The 25,490-nt window shown below is 36.9% G+C and overlaps 1 protein-coding gene across 1 annotated transcript; it reads left to right on the top strand.

Moving 5' to 3' along the window:
* The first annotated feature begins 407 nt into the window (after positions 1-407).
* Positions 408-25,168, top strand: LOC117781096 (homeobox protein aristaless). The gene is made up of 7 exons (XM_034617811.1): positions 408-504; positions 7,339-7,430; positions 7,506-7,607; positions 14,926-15,027; positions 15,690-16,213; positions 23,845-24,002; positions 24,221-25,168. Exons 1-7 carry the CDS (start codon positions 408-410, stop codon positions 24,913-24,915), a joined length of 1,770 nt encoding a protein of 589 aa, XP_034473702.1. The 3' UTR covers positions 24,916-25,168.
* Positions 25,169-25,490: the final 322 nt, after the last annotated feature.

The raw sequence follows: 25,490 nt of genomic DNA, 5'->3' as shown, positions 1-25,490 counted from the left end.
AGAGAGAGAGAGAGAGAGGAGCAAAAAGAGAGAAGAGTCGGGCAACAAATGAAACACAAATCGATTGTAGATTATTTGTCATAAGGCTGTAATTGTCTTTAATTGAATCGAATTGAGTTTGAGGTGCATATGACAACATTAAAGGCGACGCAGAGTCGGCCCGCATTGCGTTGCGGTCGCAGTCGCAGTCGCAGTCGCTGCTGCAGTCAGCGTTGCAGTCGTCGTCAATTGAATTGCATTTAAATTACAAGTGCGCCCCAAGCCTCAATGTTCGTACGTGATTGGCAAGTAAATTAATCAAAATTACTGACAATCTTTAACCAATTTTCGAAATAAATGCATCTGTAACATTGTATCTTTTTCTTGGAATCTTATTGCAGCTCGGTCCTGCAGCTGCGGGCAGAGGAATGTTTTGCTATCAATGCCCGCCCGCCCTGCATCCCTGCGGACCGCATCCCCCTCGCCTGCCCACACTGGACTATCCGTTTGCCGCCACGCATCCATGTGAGTATGAAATACAAATGCATAATTGTATCTGCAAGATACATTCTGATAAGAGAACTCTCAACAAAACAGATGCTCAGTTCGTAGGCTGACAAAAGTGCAGTAGCAACTCTCAATAGACACGGAATTAAATTTTAGATAAAAAGCCAATGATAATCGTCGACAACGGATTATATTGTACTCGCACTTTGTATCTTGTAGTTACATTAACGAATTATTCTATTAGTGGCACGCTATATGTACGTGCAACACAAGGGGGGTAGTCATTCAGTACGGGGCATGGAATGAGATTGTGTCGCATATCGGATTACATGGACGCACATGTCGAGGGTTGTGTTGCATGAATTATGCGCAGAAGTTTTGTGCCGAATCGGTCAGAGGGTAAATGTGTGCACAAGTGCCAATGGCATTGCGAGAAAGACAGAGACACACTGATAAAGAGAGAGTAAGACAGAGAGAGAGAAAGCTTGGGAATGAGAATCAACTGAGGGGAGTTTGACTGGTGAGAGTCACTTTCGGTTCTAATTAAATATTCGGAAGTTCAATGAATGAACTAGTGAAATCGATTACTCTGAGAACTTGAGATTTCTTATCTCTAAATCTTTATAACATAACTATTTCAATAATATCTCTTAGGAATATATCTATGGGATATACATATTAGCTTAATGGAAATATCTTATAGATAACTAAACTTAAAGAAATCAAAATGGCTTAAACTAGGAATCAAGCCGAAGCAAATATCTGTTCCGGTATGTCCCGAAACAACTATTTTTATTTCCGACTTGTGCTATCGGTTCCGGTATTAATACCGGTCCAACAAATTAATTTTGAAACGTTGTAAGCTGGTAAACTGTTATTTTAAACTAATGAGGATGCAAAAAGTTTATTAAAAAGTTTAAACTTGAGATGATGAGTTTTGAATTTTCGAAAAACACAATACAGAATGAATTTAGAGGCCAAACCAGGATCAAAATGACATTCAGTTGGATTTTTCCAAATATAATTACATCAGTCGTACATTTAAATTAACATATATGGATGATATTGTATAGAATCGAAGGGAATAATATGTTTGGAATACTTTTAATTAGTTAATGTTACTTATTTCAGTTTGATCAATTTTGTACCATAATGCTAAGCTTTAATATGAAACAAATAATCTAAATTGTGATATTAAAAGATTCTAAGTTTTTTTTTTTGTGAAGTCCTACAAGCTTTACATGCAGAACTTTCAGCTGAAACGAGTGGAATGGAATGGCGAAACACTAGTGCAATTCAGTAATGCACTTCAGTTACCTTCAGGCATTGATTGCACTCTATAAAAGTGCTTCAAATAATTTTTGTCATAACTCTCAGTGCTCTAACAGTAAGTGAGTGAGTCAGTCTGTCAATCAGTCAGTCAGTTAGGACACTCACTTACTGACAATTCGCGGAATGGCAAACGCATAAAAATTCCATTAAACGCCACTCGTCGAAATGTCGAAAGAAAACCACAGAGCAATTCGATTTCCTATTCCCCTCCCTCAGATCCACTATAATAAACTTTGCCTTTGCGAGCAAATACAGATAGACCTACCATTGAGAGAGGAGCTACCCATCGTTTCCATATAACTATAATTGAATAAAAAAAAAAAAAAAAAAACAGAAAAAAATCACACTTGAAAAATGAAGCGAGGCGGCAACTCAATCGATATTCAGAGCCAGAGTCAAAGGAGTGGCAACTCTGCAAAGTGGCAAGAAATGGGTGGAGAGAGGGGGAATTCGTTGGGTTTGGTTTTGGATTTCGTATCATGCAATTATTACTTTGGCATGCAAATTTTGTAGCTCGAGTTTGGAATGTGCGAAAGTGTCGCGGGATACGATTTAATAACCAACGATAACCGATTTCGTCAACTGCGACATTTATCGAAATCAAAGGTGCCACCTGCCGCCGAAAAAGCACTAATCGATAATAATCTTTATGATTATTTTGTTTTTTTTTTGGGGAGGCAATAAAACATTAAAGGCGCCGACAAGAGCAGAAAATTGCAGTGCATTTAAGTTGAATTTAGTTTTTGGATGCCTGAGCGAAGTTACAGTGTAATGGGATTAGCCCAAGACTTACAAACGCATTACACAAGCATCAAGAGGGGAGAGGAGTAAAGTAGTTGATGGGAGCAAGCAGGAAGGATACGTATATTTGTATCTATAATGCATGAGCAACCTGCACGTACTGAACTTACCTCACGTTCTGTCCCTAATCAGCTGCCCAGAAGGTGCAAATTCCATTTGCCAAACACGACGTTGACTTATTCAATATGACATGTCAAGACAGACAGTTAGAGATATAGATACAGATACAGATACATATATGTTGGCTTAGAAACTTGCAACTTATGCTCATGATGAGGCAACAAGCAACGCATATTTGTGGCTTATTAGCTAACAAATACAACTGTCGCTTTTGATATCAGTTAGTCAAGGACAACTCTGCTTGATTTGAACTAAGGTGTTACTAATGCAATTTATGAGATACTTTGGCTAATACTACACCTTAAGTCTTTGACTGCTAATGAGTCAAATGCTAAAATATATAATTGGCTCTTAAAGCGTTTATTACATAAAAGTACATGGGAAATTGTTAAAATCCTGGATATGTATTATAGTTTATATTTAAAAGTGGATTGATTGATTTTGCGAATTTTTTGGATTATTATTTATTTTATTTAATGAAATACACTACTTCAGATTCCCCATAACCTACTTCTCCCCCGTTTCTATACCAAAAAATTACCTTAAATTGTGTTTTCTTTATTCTATTAAATTTATTTACCTTTAACTTAAGATAGTTGATAAAAAAAAAAAATCTTATCAAAACTGAAGAGATTATAAATTAACATAGCTAATAATTTAAAATTTAAGTAGTCTGTTCCTTGTTTTTTCTCTACTCCACTTGTGTCTGTTATGAAATATTATAAATAAATAAACGCATACATACATTTTAAGTAAAATATTATTTTTAAATATAAAATCTTATATATAATGTAATAAAAACCCGACATAATAAACCTAAAAGTAGCTTAACAGAGACTTACCTGTTCCCAAGTTTCATCAAAAGGAACCTCAATTCAATTTGTGTCAAGTTCTATCTATAGCCAAGTTTATGTATATATATGGTAAGTATCACAAATAGCTGAGGTATCAACTGCGACACTTTAAACAAATCAAAAAGCTCAAAAATTTGCATTCCTAATTCAATTTAGTTTCGTTTCGTGATTCGTAATTCGTGATTCTCGTGATTCCACCACTCGACACCGAGGAACGCTTCTCAATTGCTAAACTAATTTAAAATTTCGAGCGCGTGCGATGTCGTTGAGAACTGAGAGCTGAGAAAATGGGAACGGTGAATGGAGAATGGAGAATGTAGAACTGAGAGATGAATTCGGAAAACTGAAATTGAGACCATGGTACTACAGGAGGGAGAAAGGAATCTCAAAAGGGCTGTGCGGCAGCCTTATGCAATGGGAATTGGGGAAATCAAGAAAAAATGCTGAAGGAAAAGTCATATGAAAAGTGTCGCAAGCAATTTGCAAGGTTGAGAGACAGAAACTGGGCCAAAACTCATTTGCAGCCAAAAACTATAATAAATGTTAATTTGTCTGAGATTACGCAAGTAGAAAACTCCTACACACACACACACACACACACACACACACATTCACAATCGAATGAAAATTGATTTTCAGCCAGTGTATGTGTGTGTGTGTGTGTATCTCACAGATACAAGATACGTAGCAAAAGTCAAGTCAAGCTGCATGCCAATCAAGTGGCAGACACAGACAAAAGTTGCAGACAAGTATCTTATAGATACGACAACATTGTGGGATACATATACAGCTAGAGATACAGCTACAAATAAAGCCGAAGAGATACAAAGATATAATTGTAAGGGAAAATTAATGCTTTGAGTTTCGTGTAAACGAGTTTGTTAAATTGAAATTTATTATGACCACATAATTATTTTAAAACTTTGCGGATAAATTGATATTTTATCAATATTTTAGTTAAACAATTACCGAAGAAATGGATTTAAGTAATAAAATTAAAATGTTTAACTAAAGAAATATGAAATATAGTACATCTATCCGTATATATATCTGTAGTTCGTATAACTAAAGGAAAAACTAATAGCAAAGTTGGTTCTAAGTATACTATAAATTAATTAAAATTTGTATTTATTATAGATGGAATAAGAATTAAATTGATCAGATAAAGATATAGTTTTGTTTTAAACAATTATCTTGAATATATTAATTATCATAAAAATAATAATTGTTCGTTTTAATATAGATCGAATATGAATTAAATTGATCAGATAAAGATATAGTTTTGTTTTAAACAATTATCTTGAATATATTAATCATCATATCTGCTTTTAACTTATTTTTAATCTAGTTTTTGTGTTCCTTTATCCGATCTGATATAGATATATAGATATATGATTTCCGTTATGAATACCTTCTATGTCTGCAATTGTTTTCTATATTTTTTAGATCAATTATAAATAAAGACTTTTTCGTACAGTTATACAATTTCCAATACATTCATACTTTTGCAGATATGCATTTTGTTTTTAAGAAACAATTCCGACTTGTCTACAGGGTATTTTAGTAGTCGTGCATTTAATTGCCTTGGCAATCTTATTCATTGGCTGTCTGTGTTTGCTGTCTCTGTTGCCCTCTGCGTACTTTTTGAATCAATTTGCCAACAAGGATTTGTTAATCCTGTCTTCCTGACAAGTGCGGTTAGTTGAGTTGTTGTTGTTGTCGTTGTTGTTGTAGTTGTTGTTGTTGCCTGACTGACATTTGATGTTTGGACTAGCACATAGGTCGATGCTTTCAGCATGAAATTCTTATTGGAAGCAAAGAGTGAGTAGATCGTGGGGAAGGGGCAGGGAGATGGAGAATTGAGCCTGGTGAACGCTTTGGGGATTTGCACTGGCAACCTAATTGTGCTAATTGCCGTTGCCATTGCCGTTTGCTTTTTGGCCTCAAAACAGGCAGCAGGCCTTGCCGTGCCACAGGCCACATGCCACATGCCACATGCTGCAAGGCGTCCATTTGCATTTTAAGCAATTATTGGCAACAAAAAATTTGATTAGCCAAGTTGGTCAAAAAAGCCAGAAAACGGAAAGTACTCAGCTCATTGACTATTTGATTAGCCAGGCACTTTTCGGCTAGCGTCAATATCTATCTAGCTTCATTAGCAGTGGCAAGTGCAACTTAATGCTTTACCTGCAGAATTCTAATTATTTTCATTATCAAATATTAATCGAGACTTAAATGCGATGCCTGCATAGCGACACTTCGAAAAGCCAACGTCAACTTGTGAGCAAACAACATTAGTGCGCATTATATGTACTCCCCAGGGATAGAACCGGGAACAGCAACAGTCGACCTTCAACATGGCGCAAATGGGCGTCGACTGGCTTTATTCGGGTACTAACAACATTTTCAGCTAATCGGATTAAGCAGCCTCCCAACAACAAAAAAAAAAGTTGACACAACAGCGGCAGCTGTAACTGGGGAGCATGGGGGTGTTCCTGACTGCCATGGGGGTGGCTCGAGTGTTGATGTTGTTGTAGAGAAAGCTCGCTTAAGTGCGACAGCAGAAGAAGAAATTAAAATTAAATTTTGCAATTTGCTAGCTAATTATTTATTTAAAATCAAATTGAAAATTAATTTTACAACAAGGCAAAAAGGCTCAACAACAAAAACAACAGAAGCAACAACAACGAAAAGACCGAAAATTGTTGGCCTCCATTCAGGGCTTTCATTTCATACTTTGCCTTTTCCGGGCTTTCTCTCTCTGTCTCCCTCTCTTTTTCTCTCAGCCTTTTGCTTGGGGTCAAGTGCGGCTGTCAACATGCCACAAGCCAACTCTCACTTACTCCCTCTTTCTGTCTCTCTCTTTCTCTCTTTGAATGTCTTTGGTTTTTGGCTGTGCTCAAAGGCAGTTATAAAATATTTTGTAGCATACAAAATGGCGCTGCTGCTACAAAATTCAATTAGCATGCAATTTTGCAATTTTGGCAACAGCTGGCTTTCAGCAAAAAGCCACGTCCGGCCACCAAACGGAGGTTGCCAGAGTCTCAAAGTTCGTCTCACACTTTCTGCATTATCTAAGTGGCATATTGATGAGTTCAAGTAACGAGTTGTTGAACTTAAAGCAAACTTTGAAAGTGTTAAAGCGCTGGTAAAATTATAAAATATTGTCCTAAGGTGTATAACATGCTTTTACTGCTCTGTACTAAATTTCAGCTTTATAACATTATAATTGTATTTTCCATGCATTTTTAATGTATTTGCGTCGTCAGTAGTAAAAATGTATTTAATTTGAAAAAAAAAAATTGTCTGTCTTTGGCAGTTAAGTGTATGATTACAAATTTTTATAGCTATAGCTTTTGTAGTTGCTGAGTTCAATGAGCTCAATGGTAAAATATTCTATTTAAGGAGGATGTGAGTTGCTAGTTGAGGTGTGAATAGATTAAATTATTTTCTACGCATAATATACGATATAGTACTAAATTATTCCATTAATTTATCTTCTACTTTACACATTAACAATTATAAACATGTAATTCTCTAGTTGTGCTCTCAGCTAAACTATAGTCAGCTTATTGGCGCTTATGCTCGCTCAGCTTATGCACCAACACCAACAGCAATAGAAATAGAGATAGGCGGAAAGATAGAGGAAGCTGCAACTATCTTAATTATGCTAGCTAATGCAAACACCTTGGTATAGCTAATTCCTTGACTTACCTGTCTCCGCTTTCTCTTTCTACCACTACAGATACCAGTTACTCGTATCATCCTGCCATACACGATGAGACTTTTGTGCGGCGCAAACAACGACGAAATCGCACAACCTTTACACTGCAACAGGTAAGAGGAAAATGAAAAGAAAATGGTGAAAAACTAAGAGAGTAACTGTAAATTTTTAATGATTGGGAAAAACAGCTGGAGGAGTTGGAAACGGCATTTGCCCAGACCCATTATCCGGATGTATTTACACGAGAGGATCTGGCCATGAAAATCAACTTAACCGAGGCACGAGTCCAGGTGAGTGTGACTGATAGCAGTGACTGTTATTAAACCCGTTACTTAAAAAATAAGTAAAAGGGTATGTTGTGTTCGTTGAATTGTATGTAACAAGGAGAAGGAGGCATCTCCGAACCCATGTCAGTCTGTCCGTCCGTGGGAGCGCCTAGATCTCAGAGACTATAAGAGATAGAAATACCAAATTTGGCACACAGATTACTATACACCCCATGCAGGTCAAGTTTGTTTTAAATTTTTGACACGCCCCTGCAAATCGCGAAAAACCACCACATTTACAGTTTTTAAGATAATTCAGTTTTTATCGCAATTAACGTAATCTATTAATATTATCTATAATATCACTTAACCGCAGCAAGGTCGGATTAGTAGAACGATAGTAATAGTCAACCAAAGTTATTAATAAAGTTATTATTTCAATACAATCACCTTAAAGTGTGCAGTAGTTTTATTAGGTAGTAATTTCTTTATAGTACTTTTATATATATTGAAATAAGTAATGGGTATCCTATGGTCGGGATCTCGACTATAGCCTTTCCCATTTGTTTTTACTTTTAACTGTGATTTTTTTCACTGGGGTCAACTCTTTGAAATTATGCAAAATATGTAAAAGCCCCCAACAAAAAAAAAAGGTTAAAAGTAACACAAAATTTTGTTCATAAATTGTATCAAATTTCACAAGAATAGCGAGCGCGTTGGCAACCCTAGGCCGGTCACGCAGCCTGATCAAAGCTACCCCAACCCTAGCAATATTTCTCTCTATTAATAATGCATATGCATGTCTTTGAAGGGGAGGGAGAGGGCAAAAAAAAAGGAAAAAGAGAGAAAGAGAGAAAGAAAGATAGAGACAGAGAGAGTTAGCTTTGGGGTCATGTACAACCTAATGCAATAACGACCTTTAAAAATATTCTATATACATTTTGAATGAAGCAAATATGCAAAGTTCTTATGAAAGCTGGCAACTTGGGAGGCTTCTGGCCAAATTGTTGGATTACTTCCTGGGGCAATATTTGTAATAAATCAAATTTATTTTTCAATATACAGTTAGAAGCGAGTTTTCATATAGCCTGATAAAACAGCTACAAAAAAATTTTTTTGTAACTTCATTTTAACATGGCACAAATAAAAGCTGTACAAAAGCGTCAGCTAAAAAGGCATCTGTGTTGAAAAGCGCAGCGTGTTTTAAAAAGGTTAATTTTAAAATTTTATAGCTTACAAAAAATGTATTAAATAATTTTTTTTTTAAACTAATATTTTTGATTCTAAGGAAAAAGTGAGAGAAAAAACGACAGGCAATTAGACATTTCAAGCCAAATATTTTAAATTTTGATGAAAGGGTTACCATTTTTATATTAGTTTATCATATTTGTATCCCATAAATCTCATGAGGATGACATAAAAAATATTTTAGAATATAAAAACGCTTCTAATCTGTAGATAGAACTTAGGTTGAGTATATCTACTGATTTGTCCCACATTTCTCACATCTCTACTCAAAATACAGATCACTCGTTGCAACTCTCCATCTTAAATCCATTATATATTTTCTCAGTTGATTTACTTATTCTCTTTCTTTACTTTCAAATCGATGCGTATTCTTAGTTAATTTATCAATCAATATCATTTATAAGCAACTGGCTGAACTTCAAAGCACTTTGTCTTTGTCAAGCAGCCAACTTATTGGTATTTTACCAAAAATCTGTTGCCCGTCTAGACTTATACATCAACTTCTCTCTCTATCTCTCTCTCGGATACGCATTAAATAAATGAAATGCGTCACGACAGACGCCGAACATCAAAAATTGACAGTGAAAAACATATCAGGTTACCAAATAGAACCCAACATCCAAGTCCAAGTGAGCGGCAAATGAGCGACGCGACGCGACGCGACGTGGGGATGGGGAGGGAGAAGCGTCAGTCGGGAATCAAACGAAGTACATAATAAATTTTATTATAAAATTTATTTCCGCATTTTTCGCATTGGGATAAAAATGTGTCAAAATGTGGTCGCTGAAAATGCGACGAGGAAAAGCACCCTCATCAAAATATTTGGCATTCATTCCATTATCGAAATCCCAGACTAAGCCTGCTCCAAAATACTCGACTCGATTCTCTTCCTTTTCCTCCCTCTTCCCATCTCTGTCTGTACAATTGTTTTCCCAGCTAAACATATACTTTTTTACTTATTTTTGTGAATTTTTTTGTTGGACATTTAAAGAGCAGTTTGAGCTCAAAACTCGGACAGAAGTCAGACATTTGACAGGCGGGTGGTTTTGGTTCGTATTGGGTGGATTTGGGTGGGGCCGTGTGGTTGCCTTATAATTTTGTTAGGCTGACAAGTACACGTGTTTGCGACAAGTGTCCCATTGTTGGACATTTGACATATAAATTTGGTACAAATTTAATTCAAAGTATCAGGTTGCGCCTGGGAACATGCCACTCAGAGAGTCAGGGATGCTGTTGCAAGTGGCTGTGGCACGCTAATTGTGCCGGAAATAACCGAGTGCGTCATTGTCATCGCCTAACGCCACCAAAGTGTTTTTAATAGCCACCTGTGTGGGTCGACAGTCAGCTCAGTGGTGCGGTGGCTCAGTTGCAACGTGTCTAGTTAGCGTTGCATCCTCATTAAGTTTATACTGCCACATAATTTGCTCAGTCTCAATCTCTCAGCTTGTCGCGTGGGCAACGTGCTCGAGTGCCTGCCACCCACATCTTAAGAGATAGAGAGAGCAAGAGAGAGAGTCCTCTCCCCCCCTCAGTTCACAGTTCTCAGCTGTACTTCTCCAATTGTGGAAGTAGATCCGCTAATTGCCAGGCTGCCCCCGCACAGTGCCACAAATTGTCATTGCTAATGATTACAATTTCCACAAGCAAGTGCAATTTTCACAAAGATTTCTCCCTCTCTCCTCTCTCTCTCTCTCTCTTTACCTTTGAGTCAATTTGCATGCTCAGGTTGTCAAACGGAACCAGAAATTTGTGAAAAGTCCATAAATTTGAATGTTCAACCACAAATTCACAATGCCAAGAGCCAACTGCCTATAATTATCGTGTAATCAAGCCGAAGGAAATTGTGAATGAATGTGAATAATTTGACTAAATGCGAATTGATAGAGAATAGAACAAGTTGAGTCGACGTAAGAATTAGTTATGTTAAAAATTTATTACAAAATATATTTGGTAGTTATTAATTAAAATTTGTTTTTTAAATTTCTAAACTCTGTTTTTGTTTTATTGACCTTATGCAATATTATTACAAATTCGGAATATGTAATTTAACACAAGTATCTTTAAAAATTCCCTATAAAAATATTAATATAAATTAGAAGAACCTATTTGTAGATTTTATTCGAAAAAGTTATGTTTACATAATTTTCGATTCAATTTCTATATTCATTTTTAATATCAAATCAATATTATAAATATGTATGTATCATGAAGAATTAGTTATCATCAGATAGCATAATTGAAACATAAATCTCACTCAATCATATTCGATCTTTATTTCAATGTATTATAAAGACAATAATATTGTTAAGTAACAATACATATACAAATATATATATATATATATATATATATATATATATAGAATTTCTTACTCTTTTCTATTAACACATAGTCGAACAACACATTATATAAATTCCAGAAATTTGACATAATTCAGGAACTATAATTAAATGGCAAATCTCACCCTTAACAATATTCTTTCTAATATTCAATCTCTTTTATAATTCATAATAAAATCATTAATATTCATTCGAAACAAAATATTTGTGAACCTGCTCAGGGATTCCTCGTCACATAGCGATTATTACTCCGTTTCGCATTACAGAAGTATTTCACATATAATTCGTTTAGAATTATGTCTGTAGCATGACAATGCTGCTGTGGCCACACCCACAACGCCCACAAAAGGGGGCGACAACATCCCCTCGAAATGGAGAGGAAAACGAGCACACATATAATACCAATAATTGATAATTTATTATAATCACAGAGCATGGGAATTGGGGAGAATGAGAAACTAGTCGGGCACTCAAGCTAAATCAGACGTACCACCCAACCACCCAACCACCCAACCACTGAAACCACTTCTCAAGACGGTGCCCAAAGGGGTTGGCGGTGCCTGTCAAATAATTGCATTTGCTTCAATAATCCTTTAATGCTGATCCAAGTTGATGGAACCAGGACTCGTATGCTGCATATGCTTGCCCGTCGGCGATGAATGAGTAAGGGTATAGGCAGAAGGGTGAAGGGTATAGGGGGGCTGTACCAGAGGGTGTTGCTGTTGCGGTAGCCCAATTATTGTTCGACTGCGGCTGTTTTGTTGCAAAGGGTTCACGAAATGCGTTTGATATTAACACATCTGTTCATTCATTCCACTTGAGCTGCCTCATCATCGTCCTCGTCGTTCCCGTTGTCGTTTCTCCCGGAGTGCCACTGTTTGCGGAAGCTAATGGTGCGCACTTGCCGTAATTACCCGGCCGCAATTCGTCCTGCTGGGTGGTGTTTACCTTTTTCCTTCACTGTGTGCATTGTTGCCACATTGTGTTGCAACTTTGTTTTATTTACCGCTGTTTGCTTATTTGTTTTTCTTTTCATCGCAAATCGCTTTCTGTAACTTGTAACCGCAAATTTTGATGAGAGCGGAACTCTACCAGTATCAGGATAACAGTTACGAGTCCTTGCAATGTTTACCTTATGCCCAATTCCCATTGTTATCGAAATTATGAGCACTTTTGCCGCCTTGAGGCGTTTCTTTTCGCATTCCCCTTTCCACTTTGGCTCTTTGAGAGCTGTAAATAAATTATATGTAGTAGGACTTCTCAGAGGCAACGTTTCCGATAGGGAGAGGTGTTCTCAAATGGGTTTACTTATATGCTGCGACATGTGAGTTGAAGCGAATAAAGAAATTTTGTTTGAAACAAATCTGGTGGCAATTGTTATACATTGCAAATATACCCTATAATTTGATATAGGAGCTTATATGATAAAGAGTAAATATCCTACGTTTTCCTAGGGGTTTCCATTTTAATTGCTGAAATTAGTCCAAAGTAAAGAATAACCGATATCCTGTATGAAAATATCATTTGGATGTTGTTATCTGATGGAATCACAGTTTCCTTCTAAATATAATAATGATACTAACAGTTTTTTCTAACATAATGTCTTCTTGATAACTATGCGTATGAAATCTTGATTTATTCAGCATCTTTATCCTTTCCAAGTTTAAATGTTAATCAAAATTAGCACATTTTTTATACCTACCTCATAAAATTAAATTTAAGTCTTTTGTATACTTATAAATGAAGTTAATAAAACTAATAACCAAATTGCATTTATAAAATTCGAACCTTAACTGAATTAATTTATGAAATTTGACTTAAACTGGTAACTATCGGCTTAATTTGAGATCACGGGAATTCTATAAAATGCTAACTTAAATACTTAATAAAATAACTAACAAGATACAATAATCTGAAGTAATCCTTTTGATTTAAATAAAAGCCAGATAAACTAACAATTCAAGAGCAGCTCCTAAAAGTATGCATTGATTTCGGCAAATCAACTAGTTGAAATTTACAGAAAATACAAAAAAAAAAAAACAGAAAAATAAAATGTATTTCGAACGTGAATTAAATATGCAAAGGCGAAATGAATTAGCAACGTTGTAAATGAATTTGCCAAAAGCCAGAAACTCAAAAATCCTGCCCTCTCAACCCCCTACAGCACCGAGTGGCCACAGTTCCCTCAGTTCTCTCAATTTCTCCAGATGAGCTTCGACAAGCAATCAAGAAACTAAACCAAGCGAATTGAATAAATAAAGAAACACGTTACAAGTCAAGTGAATGAGGCATGATGGGAACAGGGGGCGGGGGGCAGCCCTGTAAGCTACAATAAAACAAAGCAAAATTGTGCATGAAATTATTATTGAAGGAAAAAACACAAATATATATATATATATATATATATATATGTCTATATAAATACTTGTGTTTGTGTGTGTGTGTGTGTATGTAGAGGGAAAATTGGTTGGAAAAGTCAAGGCAGACGCACACAATTGTTTTTCATTATTGAATTTTTGTCATAATAATAACGAGAGACGAGAGACGAGCAACAGCAACGGCAACAACTGAGCTACACTGTCTGTCTCGCTTACTCCACAGTTGCAATACCTGGGGGGGTGCACTTGGAAAAAAGTTTACCCAGCCATATTTTATTGGTAATGTGCTTATGGCATAAATATTGTATTAAGTAACTGGTGGGCGTCACCACTAAAAAATATCCAACAACAGTTTTTTTTTTATTTCTTTGGGGGTTAGAGACGCCCAGGTCTGAGCAGGGATGGGGGAAGAGGACGGAGGGAGAGGGGTGGATTGGCTGCCATTTGGCGGTTGGATTGTGCGCAATTTATTGTTCAGAAAGCTGGAGCTGACTACGGTTAGTGTTTGGTTAAGTGGGGGTTGGGCATTGTGTCTGGATATTTGCCAACATGGCGGCCAAGGCAAAGAGTGGGGAACAGAGGGGTGTTGGGAGTGGGGGGAAGTCGCCTCGAGGCGCAAAATGTTGAAATTGTTTTATGTTGCGTTATGATTACAACAATGCGAACTTTTGCACAATGTCTAATTTGAATTTTGATTAGGAAATTTACTTACACACACACACACAAGTTAAGAGAGCGATTGTAAGAGAGAAAGAGAGGGAGAGAGAGTTTCAAGATGGCGTCCCCATTTTGGAAATCCCATTAGAGGGCGCTCTAAGCATGGAATCAGCGTAACCGGAACTAAAAGCAAAAACAATGAGGAAAAGCAGCCAAAGAGGAAACACGCGCGCATAAGCAAACAGGCAAAAGAGGATGTGAAGTAGATGCGAAGGATGCCTGGGCATTGTCTTGATTGAAGCTCATTAGAGAAGATGCTCCCTCTCTATCTTTCTTAACTGGCATGTGTGTGTCTGTCTCCTCACTCCTCAGCACCGCCATGTCTCTTACCAATTTAGGCGCTGATTACAGGCCAAATTTGTTTTGTGTGCCTGCGCAAAATTGAAAATCAGATTTTGTTTGTTTATGTCTTAGGTGGCACAATAAATACAATGAGAGGGAGAAAGGAAAATAGCAGAGAAGTGGGCCAGCAAATTGTTAAAGTTTCTGAGGTGGAAAATTTCGTTTATTGTTTTTACTCTACCCCCAAGCGCATGTGTGTGCTTAGAAAGTTTTTCAATTTTCAATTGGCTGGCAGCCAAGTCAAGACTGCATAAATAACAGTACTCGGGCGATTTTCTAACTTTATAACTCAGCTTCTTCTTCTCCCAATCTTCGCAGGTCTGGTTCCAGAATAGACGCGCCAAATGGCGCAAGGCGGAGCGTCTAAAGGATGAGCAACGCAAGCGGGAAAATGGAGAAAGCAGCAGCTCATTGGAAAAGGTAAAAAAGATAAACACCTTGTTCTATACAAATATCGGGAACAACAGTTGAATTGAATTAAATTAATACTAATTATGACAAAAGAAAATTTATTAAAAGGTGAAGCTTAAAATTTGAATTTTCGAATCACACAAAATTTCATTTTTTATCAACACTGTAATTCCCCTTTGATAATATCCATAATTTCCCTTTGAAATTTTTTCATAACGTCTAAGCGTTGCCAAATCTAAACCGATTTTCATGTGGAATATCTTTCTAATCATTATTTGGCCTATAAATTTATTTTGTGTCAAAATTTTAGTCATTTAGAATATTGAATCCCTTATTAAAATTGTTTGTATTTGTTAACATTTGTTTATATGCAAAAATAAAATTCCCAAGATTATATTTAAGAAATAAATTGGCTCTTTTCGCTTAATTTTTAATAAATAATGACAAATATTATTTTTTTTAAATTAAGCCAAACACTACAATTAATTATGATTTTTATTAAATTATTCAGCAAATGACAAATATTAAAAATGTTTAATACATTTTCTTACGACAACAGCTACCGTTCACATTAAAAATATCTAAAGATGTCAGATATACCAAATATAGCTAACATTTATTTATTTTTTAAATAAAACAATTGTAATTGTTTGATCAATTTTCCCAATTAGCTGCATGACTCACGCGAATCGTCGCCAGACATTACCGGCGAGATAGATGATGATATGGATGAGCTGCCGCCGCGACAGCGTTCGCACAGTCCCCTGACAAATGGACCCATGGAACAGCAACATTCACGCAGTCCCCCTGGCGCCCATCATCTGGACTCTAGCGATAATGAGCGACCACTGTCCTCCACTCAATTGACTGCCACACCGCACTCCGCCTCCCAATCTCTGGGCTCGATTAGCGCCGGTTCCCCCTCGCCGGGCATGCGCGAGCACACGCCTCTGGCCGGTGGACTGGGACCCAGCAGCCCCTCCAATTCCCGCAACACCGACTCACCCATCGAGGTGGGCGGCCCCATGTCGTTGACCACGGGCTCCCGCATGGCTGCGTCATCCAACAACTCGGCCTCGTCCACCCCAACACCAACAACACCACATGCTGCCCAGCTGCCCCATTCAGCCGCTGCAGCGGCTTTTGGAAGCCACATCTTTGGCAGCTTCGGTGCTGGCAGTGTTGCCAACGATACGTAAGTACAAATTATTTATCAATTTAAAAATGGTTTTGGGTAATTTTATATTTGGAAAGAAATTATTAAAATTTGTTGATAAATCCGTTGTAGGATATTAAAGAATAGTTGCTACATTTGTCACACCATTTAGAATTAAATTACTTTAATGATCGAGGAATTCATTCATGTTGTAGGTTTACCTAAGATATTTTTGTGAATTGAGTAATTTTTGGATTAATTAAAGTTCTGCACAAGGTAATATCATTTTGGTACACGCTTGATATTATTGTTTATATAGTGAATATTATCGAATACAAGTGGCACACTCCCATTTATACATGTCATCCCCTAACTGTCCTTCCCTTCATGTGAGTGTGTGTTGAAAACGAGAGCGATTAAAAGTGAATGATCTGCTAATTGCCAGCGTGTCATTAAGCCTCCACTTACAATGGCATTAGGCAACAACAAACAATAAATTTATGGCAAGTGTCGCATTTTGTCGTCAATTTGACAACAACAATGCGAATGAAACAGAAAAACAACTGGCAGGAAAAAATAACGGATAGAATGAAGAGAAAACATTGCAAAACGCCACCCCCGGAGAACAATTTTCCAAGCAAATATTTACAAATCTGAGCACCAGCAAGAGGGGGAGGGATGTTGAAGTAAGGGAAGGGGGTGTGTATTTCGAGCAGGACAACTGTCAACCCTTAAAGAATTTGTCGACGATGACTAAATTAGCAATTGATTACGAGAGAAAGAAAGAATGAATGAAAGAAAGACTGCAAGGAGAGGGAAGAAGGTAAATGAGGGAGTTGTAATGACCACAATGAGAGCAGTAATGTTATTATGATGGTTTGGGTGGATAAATGGATGTGGCAAGTCTGGCAACTCCTGTGGTGCCCGGTGGCTTGAACCCGGACACGGACACGGGCACGGACATGGGCACGGGCTATTGAACAGGCGTGCGCAGCGGAAGACGATTCAGTTAATGTTTTGGATAAAAACGTTTAAATTCCATTGGCGCACATCCGGTCAACGGATGTCGTGTGCGCCAGCGGAAACATTAAGAGTGCCCCCCATTCAATTCCTAATGATGCTGCGTCGATAGGATCGACACGTGCTAAGGACTCCCAGTGTCTAATCACCAACGGAACAGTGCTTGAATAACTCCAACATTGTCTTTAGCTTCCAACAAATCTTAGAATTATCTATAGAGTGTAAATAAATCAGCTGGATAATCGATTTGGGGCTCAGTCAGATAAATTTGAATTTATAGCACAAGTATGGAATCTATTATAAAATTATTTTGAAATAGTTTTATTATTTCCCAATATTCAATTTGGCATTTAACTTACAGTAAATGTTTTTTTAAATTTCATTAATTTTGTTTTAAAATTTCATTCAAAAGATTTAGTGAATAATGAATGAATGAATTCTGATAATTGGCACTGCTTTCTTATTATTTTGATACTTTTATGCTCAACTTAATCCAACATATATACATATATTTATAGCAAATATTTCACTGCGTATATTTAATGAAATGCAATTTTTGAGTGCACATTATAATATGTTTCAATAAATTTAAAATATGGTTATCAATGTTCTTGATAATTTTGTTTAAATTGAAAACACATAAATGTTATGAATCTCATCAATTCAGTTGTTCAATTGAACAAACAGTGAAAATTGGAAATACTCAAGCGAAGTTCATAAAAAGCAACTTGAAAATTTAATTGGGCGTAAATGAGGGTGTTTCGTGTTTTGTTGTGATGGCAATGTAACCATATGCCACACCCGACAAAAGACGGCAGACACCACAGTTTTTTTTTCTTTTTTGCCACCACATTGTGAGAATACTAGATGGGTGCGGGGTATGAGGTGTGGGGTGGAGTGTGCCGGTAATCAATGGGCGGTCTCATCAGCCAGCTAAAAGGCGACGGGCGGCCAAAACTCAAACTTGGCCTCGATTCTCTTAGCTCACATGTCAACGCGCCCAGACAACAACAAAGCGTCACACCACAATAAAAAACAACAACAAGGATCAGGAAGTGAATCAGGATATAATAGCACAGCAGCAGTAGCAGTAGCTGTAGCTAAGAATCCAAGTGGTTGAGGGAGAAAGGACAACCCACTGGGCAGAAGGACAACTGATTTCAGCTGAATCATTGCCCACTTTTTATTGTTGTTCTCGCTATTGTTGTTGTTGTTGTTGTTGTTGTTGTAACGGTTGACCAAATCAATTCCGACTTTTACTATATGCTAATGCCAATTGCTGATGGCCTTAATATGAGTATGCACTCAGCACTTTGATATCGTTTGATAACTTTTCTTATTGTTATTCAAATTCCTTTAACCGGATATCCTCTATGTTTTTGCTTCCATCTTCTTCTTTATTCTATCTCGAGCATCTCAATTCGAGCGTTTCATCGCAAGCATTTATCATCGCATTAGACATGCACTTACAGAGCTATCTTCAAATCTATTTATTTACCCAGCTCTGCAGAATTCTTTTTGCTACTTTTGTATATTTTATGCAAAAGCTCACGGTTCAATCATTCGAATGGAACTGAGCGTACAGTTATGCTGACGTCAGTTTTGCAAAAATAATTGCTTATATAGTCCTCGACTACTGAATACTTTGCATAGAAATGCTAATGAAATTTACTGGATATAAAGATGTTACACTTAAATGTTATTATAACAAGTTTGAAGGCTCTACCTATTTAAATACGATTTCAATCCATATTTGTAAATAAAGGGTAATGAATGTAATCTTTACAGAAGGTTGTAAAAATAAACAAAACAGTTTATCAATGAATATATTAATAAAGTCTGTTATTTGTGCGTTATAATGACCTTAAGTCACTCGAAAAGTAAATAAATGATAACAAAACTTCAGCTGGCAGCTGTAGAGACTCACTTATTTCATTTAATCATTTTTTATTGTCTTTATCATCAAGTGTGTGGGTGTGTAATACAATTTTTTATCGACAATTTGCATAAACAATTAACATGAAAAAGTACTAAACACGTTGCTATTTGAACTTGAGTTAAGTTTAAGTAAACTAAGTGAAGGCGAAAGGTACTTAAAGTACTCACCTTCTGTTGATTGCTATTCAGTTGAATACTTATTATAAATAGTCTTTCTACATAACCTAAAAATTCATTACATTATTTTAAGTTAATCAACAAACTATTCTCAGTTGATTTTACAACTATTCAGTGGTTATCTTTGAAGAAAGTAAATCCATTTCAAGTAACGATGGTAGTTAATGAGTTCAGTAAATTTATAGAAGAGCCCAAAATTAAAATGTGCTCGGATGTTTGGATACAGGAAATTAGGTTAATTAAATGCCAGTGTATTGCAAGCTACCTAACCCGAAAGTGTTAGCCAGAACTTGTCCAAATATTGTATGCACAAATAACTAAATATGTAATTAGGAGAATGTGTGGAAGACAGATGAGGAGGCATGCAACATTATGAGCTGCTTAAACATGCCTCAACAGGGGCCAAAAACCAAATGATGTACCCAACTCACCTAAATATATATACTAATTTATTAGTATATACTTAGTGTATGTAATCACGTACATACTTAGTATACGTATTTACCTATACTCGCCTCGTCGACTCGTTGCTGTTTGCGCGCACGAATGCTTGAATAATAAATTAGGCAAATATTTTAATATTCATCATGCAATTAAAATAAGCCGCTTCCTCGCGCACAACAACAACTACAACCAACGGAGGAGTATGGGAGGCATCTCTCATACCCAATAGCAACAACAACAACAACATTGAGTTGCCTAATATAATAAGCATATAATGTTCATAATGTTCGCTCTCGCGTTGTTGATTTTAGCTGCTTGGGTCGGAAGTACGAAATAATTTTAGCCATAGGTGGCTCCTAAAATAACCGAAAATGCCTTAAATGCTTGACGAAAAGAATACCCTATAGCATTCAAATAAAATCCATTAAAATAAAAGCCCATTCATAGGTGTTTCTTCACCTTTTTCTAAAGCTTTATTTTCAGCATTTAAAGTCTTTTAAGGTCATTAGCAGAGGCTGCGAAAAGATGTAATTCGTCTCCCATCGTTATGAAATTTTTAGAATATAGAGCTATAAAACTTAAATAGATATAAAACAAAAAATAAATTTTTATCTTCTAAAATGGGATTGTAATTGGGAAATTTAATTATGAAAAATTTTGAATTTGATTTGATTATCTCAGAATTTCTTGAGTTTACAGCCGAATATACGAATGTACTATTTTTGCTAAATATTTACCTAAACTTCAAACTACCCTTTTTAACCTATACGTATCACAGGGTACACGGCTAAAAAGAAACTTTTGGGAGCGCAAACATTTTGCGGAAATTGGGTTTGACTCGGATGTGTGTAGAGAGAGAGAGATTAAGAGGTTGAAAGACTGGGAGGAGTTAAGCCATTGAGGTGTTGATTGCTCGAGTTTAATTTGTTAGAATTGCGTAAAGCATTAAAATGTTTGCCAGAAAAATTATGCGAAGCTGTTGCTGCCACCCTTAAAGCCAAGGAGAGAGGGAGAAGCGTAAGGCAACATGTGTAAAAATTCATTAAGCCAAGTTCTAAAAACTTTATCGTTGGCAACCGGCAATCTGTGAAAAGTGCGAAAATTTAAAGAAAACTTTCTCGTGCCGCTAAGGTGAGTCTGACATTGACAAACGTGCCACTGTTATCACCCCAACCCCATTTCGTATCTCCCTCCCCTTTTGCCTTGGCACTTTTGGCCCAGAGCAAAAGTTATGTACTAACTAACGAGCTCAACGACAACACTCGAGCTGCTGAATGTCTTAATTAGGAGTGCGAGAGCAGCGAGTCTCTGACTGGGCACGTTTGTTGAGTGTTGCAATTAAGGCGGCGACAGTCAAGTGGGCGGGTCACTGTAGTGACTCGGGGCGGAAAGAGGAGAGAGGCGGTTCTGTCAAACAGCATGGACAGACCCTGCGGCCAAGCGATGTTCTTGCAAATTTTTGCCAGTCTCAGACATTGCACACACACACACACACACACACATACAGACAGCAGCTGTTGGATGTGCACATGCAAAATTTAATTACGACCAAAGGATGAGTGCTTAATTATACGCAAACATTTAAGTTTACCTGCATTTTTCGCAACGAGTTGGCAGGACGACTGAGACAGCGAATGAAACTGCTTCTCCTGTAGACTGTACATGTTTACACACTCACTCTCCCCCTACTCGTTCTCTGTCTCTCCCACTCTTACTCACCGTTGAGCTTGGACTTTTGCTTTTTGCTTTCGGCCTAATTGGCTGCAATGTCTGCATACGAAACTAATCCACAAACAGACAAGAAAATATAATTCCAGTTTTTGAATAGAAAAAACTATGATATATGGGGATTTATATGCTATCGATAGAGGGAAGTTATCTAAAATTTATTATTTATTTATTATGTAGAAAAACAATTTAGAAATTTCCTCTGCACTTCTTTAGTTCTCATAAGGACTTTTATTCATCACCATTTTTTTTTTTAAGTCTATCATTTTATTCATCACCATTTTTTTTTTTAAGTCTATCATTTTTTTTTTTAATTTTCTTTAGTTTTCATTAATAATATCCTCAATCTATTTATCAAATACCACTGTTTTACATACATTCTACATATATAACTATGTCTTTTTGTTTGGGTTGTGCAATGATCAGTGAGTGAGTGAGTCAGTGAGTTAGGACAAAAATTCTCTTTCACTTTGTTTTTCTTAAAATTTGTATATTTCATTGATTAAAAAACTTTAAATTTTAAAATATATTAAGTTATTTCTTATAAGATTTCAATTCCCTTCCATTTAGATAAAATTTTTACTTTTTAGCTCATTATTAATATTTCTTTTTTCCATTTTTTCGCTTGACCTCAGCGCGTTTTTAGCTTATCTAATTCCCTTTCAATCATTGTAAAAAGCTTAAAATTCTTTAAAAATTCATCAACTTTATAACAGAATAAAAAATGTAAAAAAAACCATATTAACTGAGGGCAAAGCCAGAAAAAATACGCATTCGTCGCATACAAAATTCTGTTTCAAGCGGCCAAAATAGTGACCCTCAACTCTCATTCCTTCCCCTGCAGAAACAAAACGCGAAAAGCGGCCAAAATCTCAAAAATCAGAGCAGGCACAGGAGCAGGACAAGAACGTAATGGATGGAGGGCAGATAAAGCCAAAAACGTCAAGTGCAGATGGGAAAAAAGTGAAAAGAATTAAAAGCGTCAGCCGCGACGACTGTGGCCCAAATGGCTGTGGTCGCGACATTCAGCTCTGGCCCTCGTTTTGGCCACAACGCACAACGCAACTCGATTAGCATTCAGAGATTTGTGTGCCTTCCCGTCGAGTTAGGCCGCACTAAGAATTATTAAATTTTGGACACATTTGCATCCTGGCCCAAAAGCCAGTCATAGGAAGGGGGTCAAAACGCTAAAAAGCTTTACGCGAATGGAAACAAATGGAAATTGAATTTTTTTATATTCAAACAACTCGAGAACTTCTATGATGGGAGGCAGCAATTATGACTAATAAAAATGATAATAAATTTATTAATGGATTATGTGAGGCAAATAATTTATCTATATCATTCATTTGTTGTTATTAAGCTCGCTTATCAATTAAAGTTTTTAAATTGCATTAACTGGAAAGTCCAATGGAGGGTGTTGGAATTTGAACTAAGCGTTATATTTCATTCAATTAAAATGGGAACAACGACAACAGTCGCATCATATAACATACAACATATTCAGTAGTAGGTTTATTAATAATAATGCAATTACGCATAAAAATGTTTTAATTTATTTCAATTAAGCGTTAATTAAAATTTTATTTGCTTGTTGTTTGTTTTGTGTTGGGTGTTTATGATATGCCAACGAAATGGTTTCATCATCAGTCTCTGGGTGGATTTTGCATGTGGAACAATGAGAAAGAGAGGGGCCCAAAGCGGTCACCACTTTCCCATTGCCGGCATGGTCACCCCAATGATATGATTCATGCTAAGAAATGGAATCTGTTGGATAATAAAGTTGAAGAAAGTAAGCTAGATGAAGCCAAGTGATCTCAATGGTAGAAATTGGAGGGGGTGTGATATAGCTCTGATAGAAGCAGAGACACAGAAAATCGTTAGTTGGATAACTTTTTAGGACTCTTGAAATCAGAACAGGTTTGACTAAAAAGGAGCGCTCCGCAGGAAATTGAACTTAACGTAAAACCAACTTTTTTTAAGGATAACCTCTTATTTTCGGGCTTGTTGGTATTTCAGAATGTGCTCTTCAAATTCAAGAAATTTCATAAGGATTGCTAAGAAAATAAGCGAAACAATTTTAATGACGGTTATGTAATGCAGAAATCTAAATTTAAAGTATTTAAAATGTAAAATATTTAAAAAAAAGAAACTTCTCAGTTTTGAGACAATAATCTGTCGGGCACCAAAACGAAAAATGTTTAGATTGTTATTCTAAGTATTTTTGTGGATTTTGTGTATTTCTCTTAAATTAATAAATTTAAAAATGTATGTTTTGATTTTAGAGAATGTATCTCTACTTCATCTTTTTGTTTGATTAATAATTTACGTTAACATGTTTATCTGCTTCTTTGTCATTGCAGCAATTGCGGCTTTCGTCCAGTGCTCAGCGAGCAGAGCGCGGTGGCAGCAGCAGCAGCCGCAGCAGCGGCACAACGCAGCGCCAATCATCCACCGCTTTTCCTGCCGCCCCATCTGGCGGCACAGTTCTCACACCAGCCGCTATTTCCAGGTCTGAAAGGTGAGTGGGACTGATGGGACTGGGTTGGGGACTAATGGCATAATCTCTATGGATGGGCTGTCAATCAGGGCTGATAAAAAAAAAGAAATCAAAAGCAATTGATTATTAAATTATACTTGGCAGCTGCTCCCAGCTAAGATAATGCATCAAAATCAAAAATCAAGCTAAACAAATAATCTAAAAATTGATGTAAATTTTGTTTTTCAATTCGGTTACAGGTGTGTCGCCCTTCCAGAGTCTGTGCTCATGTTGCTCCCTGAAGCCGCCGCCAATGCCACCAACATCATCGGCATCGGTGATGGCGCCTTTGAGTGTGCCAGTTAGCAGCAGCTCGGCGGCCAGCTCTCCAGAGTCACCCAAGTCGGTAGGTGGTAGTGCTGCTGGTGGTGGTGCACATGATCCACGCTCCAATTCTGTGGCCGAGCTGCGGCGCAAGGCGCAGGAACATTCGGCAGCGCTGTTGCAGTCGTTGCATGCAGCAGCTGCGGCAGGTTTGGCATTTCCCGGTCTGCACTTGCCACCGCTCTCGTTCGCACATCATCCGGCGCTGGGGCATGCTGTCAATCACAACAACAACAACAACAATATGAACAATAATTCGATGCGCCTGAAGCATGAGGCTCAGGACATGACGGCCAGCACTATGAATGGTCTGGGAGCAGGTGGAGCTGCCTCTCTGCCTTCTGCCACAAGTTCCACTTCAGCAGCTCTGCTCGATTTGGCCGAGTCTGCGGCAGCATATCATCATCATCAACAACAGCAACAACAGCAACATCTTGCGGCATTGTCGCCACCGACCACGCCCACTCAACAACAGCAGCAGCAACTGTCGACGGCTGCAGTGCGTCAGGATTCGCCGCCTGCAACTGCAACGCTCAATGGCAACGCAACAACGCAAACAAAGAGCGAGTAAATTGGAGACATGCAACATGTGCAATTCATTTATTAAGAAATACAATTTATTAACTTTAGATCTTAATATAAATCTACTTCTATAAAACATTTACAGTATAAACTAGGCATTAGTCTTAGGCATTTAAAATAGATGGCAACGCACACACAATAAAACTCACATCTAAAAACATATTATAGATTATACTTAGTTAGACACGGTCAGCTGATAATCTACAACACGGAGAGGATTCCTTCAGAGAGAAATAGAGAGCGAGAAGAGTGGAGAGAAGGAAAAAGAGACATAAGGGTGGGTAGTGGACACAGGAGTGTTGACGAAAGATAGAGAAGAGCGAATGAATTTAGAGAATGTCAGAAAAGAAAAATATATAAAGTGAATTTCATAAGCTTATCATGAGCCTAAAACAATAACTATATAGTCGTTTTTATGCCATAAATGTGCTGATAACTACTTTATATTCACATTTTATTAAAACTTTTTTTTTCACTTCATAAATAATCGGAATTAATAAACTTTTAAAAATAATTTAATGTATAAAGTGTACTTTACTTTAGTTAGTTTAACAAATCGATATA

The sequence above is a fragment of the Drosophila innubila genome (genome assembly GCF_004354385.1).
Source record: "Drosophila innubila isolate TH190305 chromosome 2L unlocalized genomic scaffold, UK_Dinn_1.0 4_B_2L, whole genome shotgun sequence".
Lineage (NCBI taxonomy): Eukaryota > Metazoa > Arthropoda > Insecta > Diptera > Drosophilidae > Drosophila > Drosophila innubila.
Note: the sequence above shows the minus strand (reverse complement) of the source record. Positions and strands in the feature narration are given on the sequence as shown.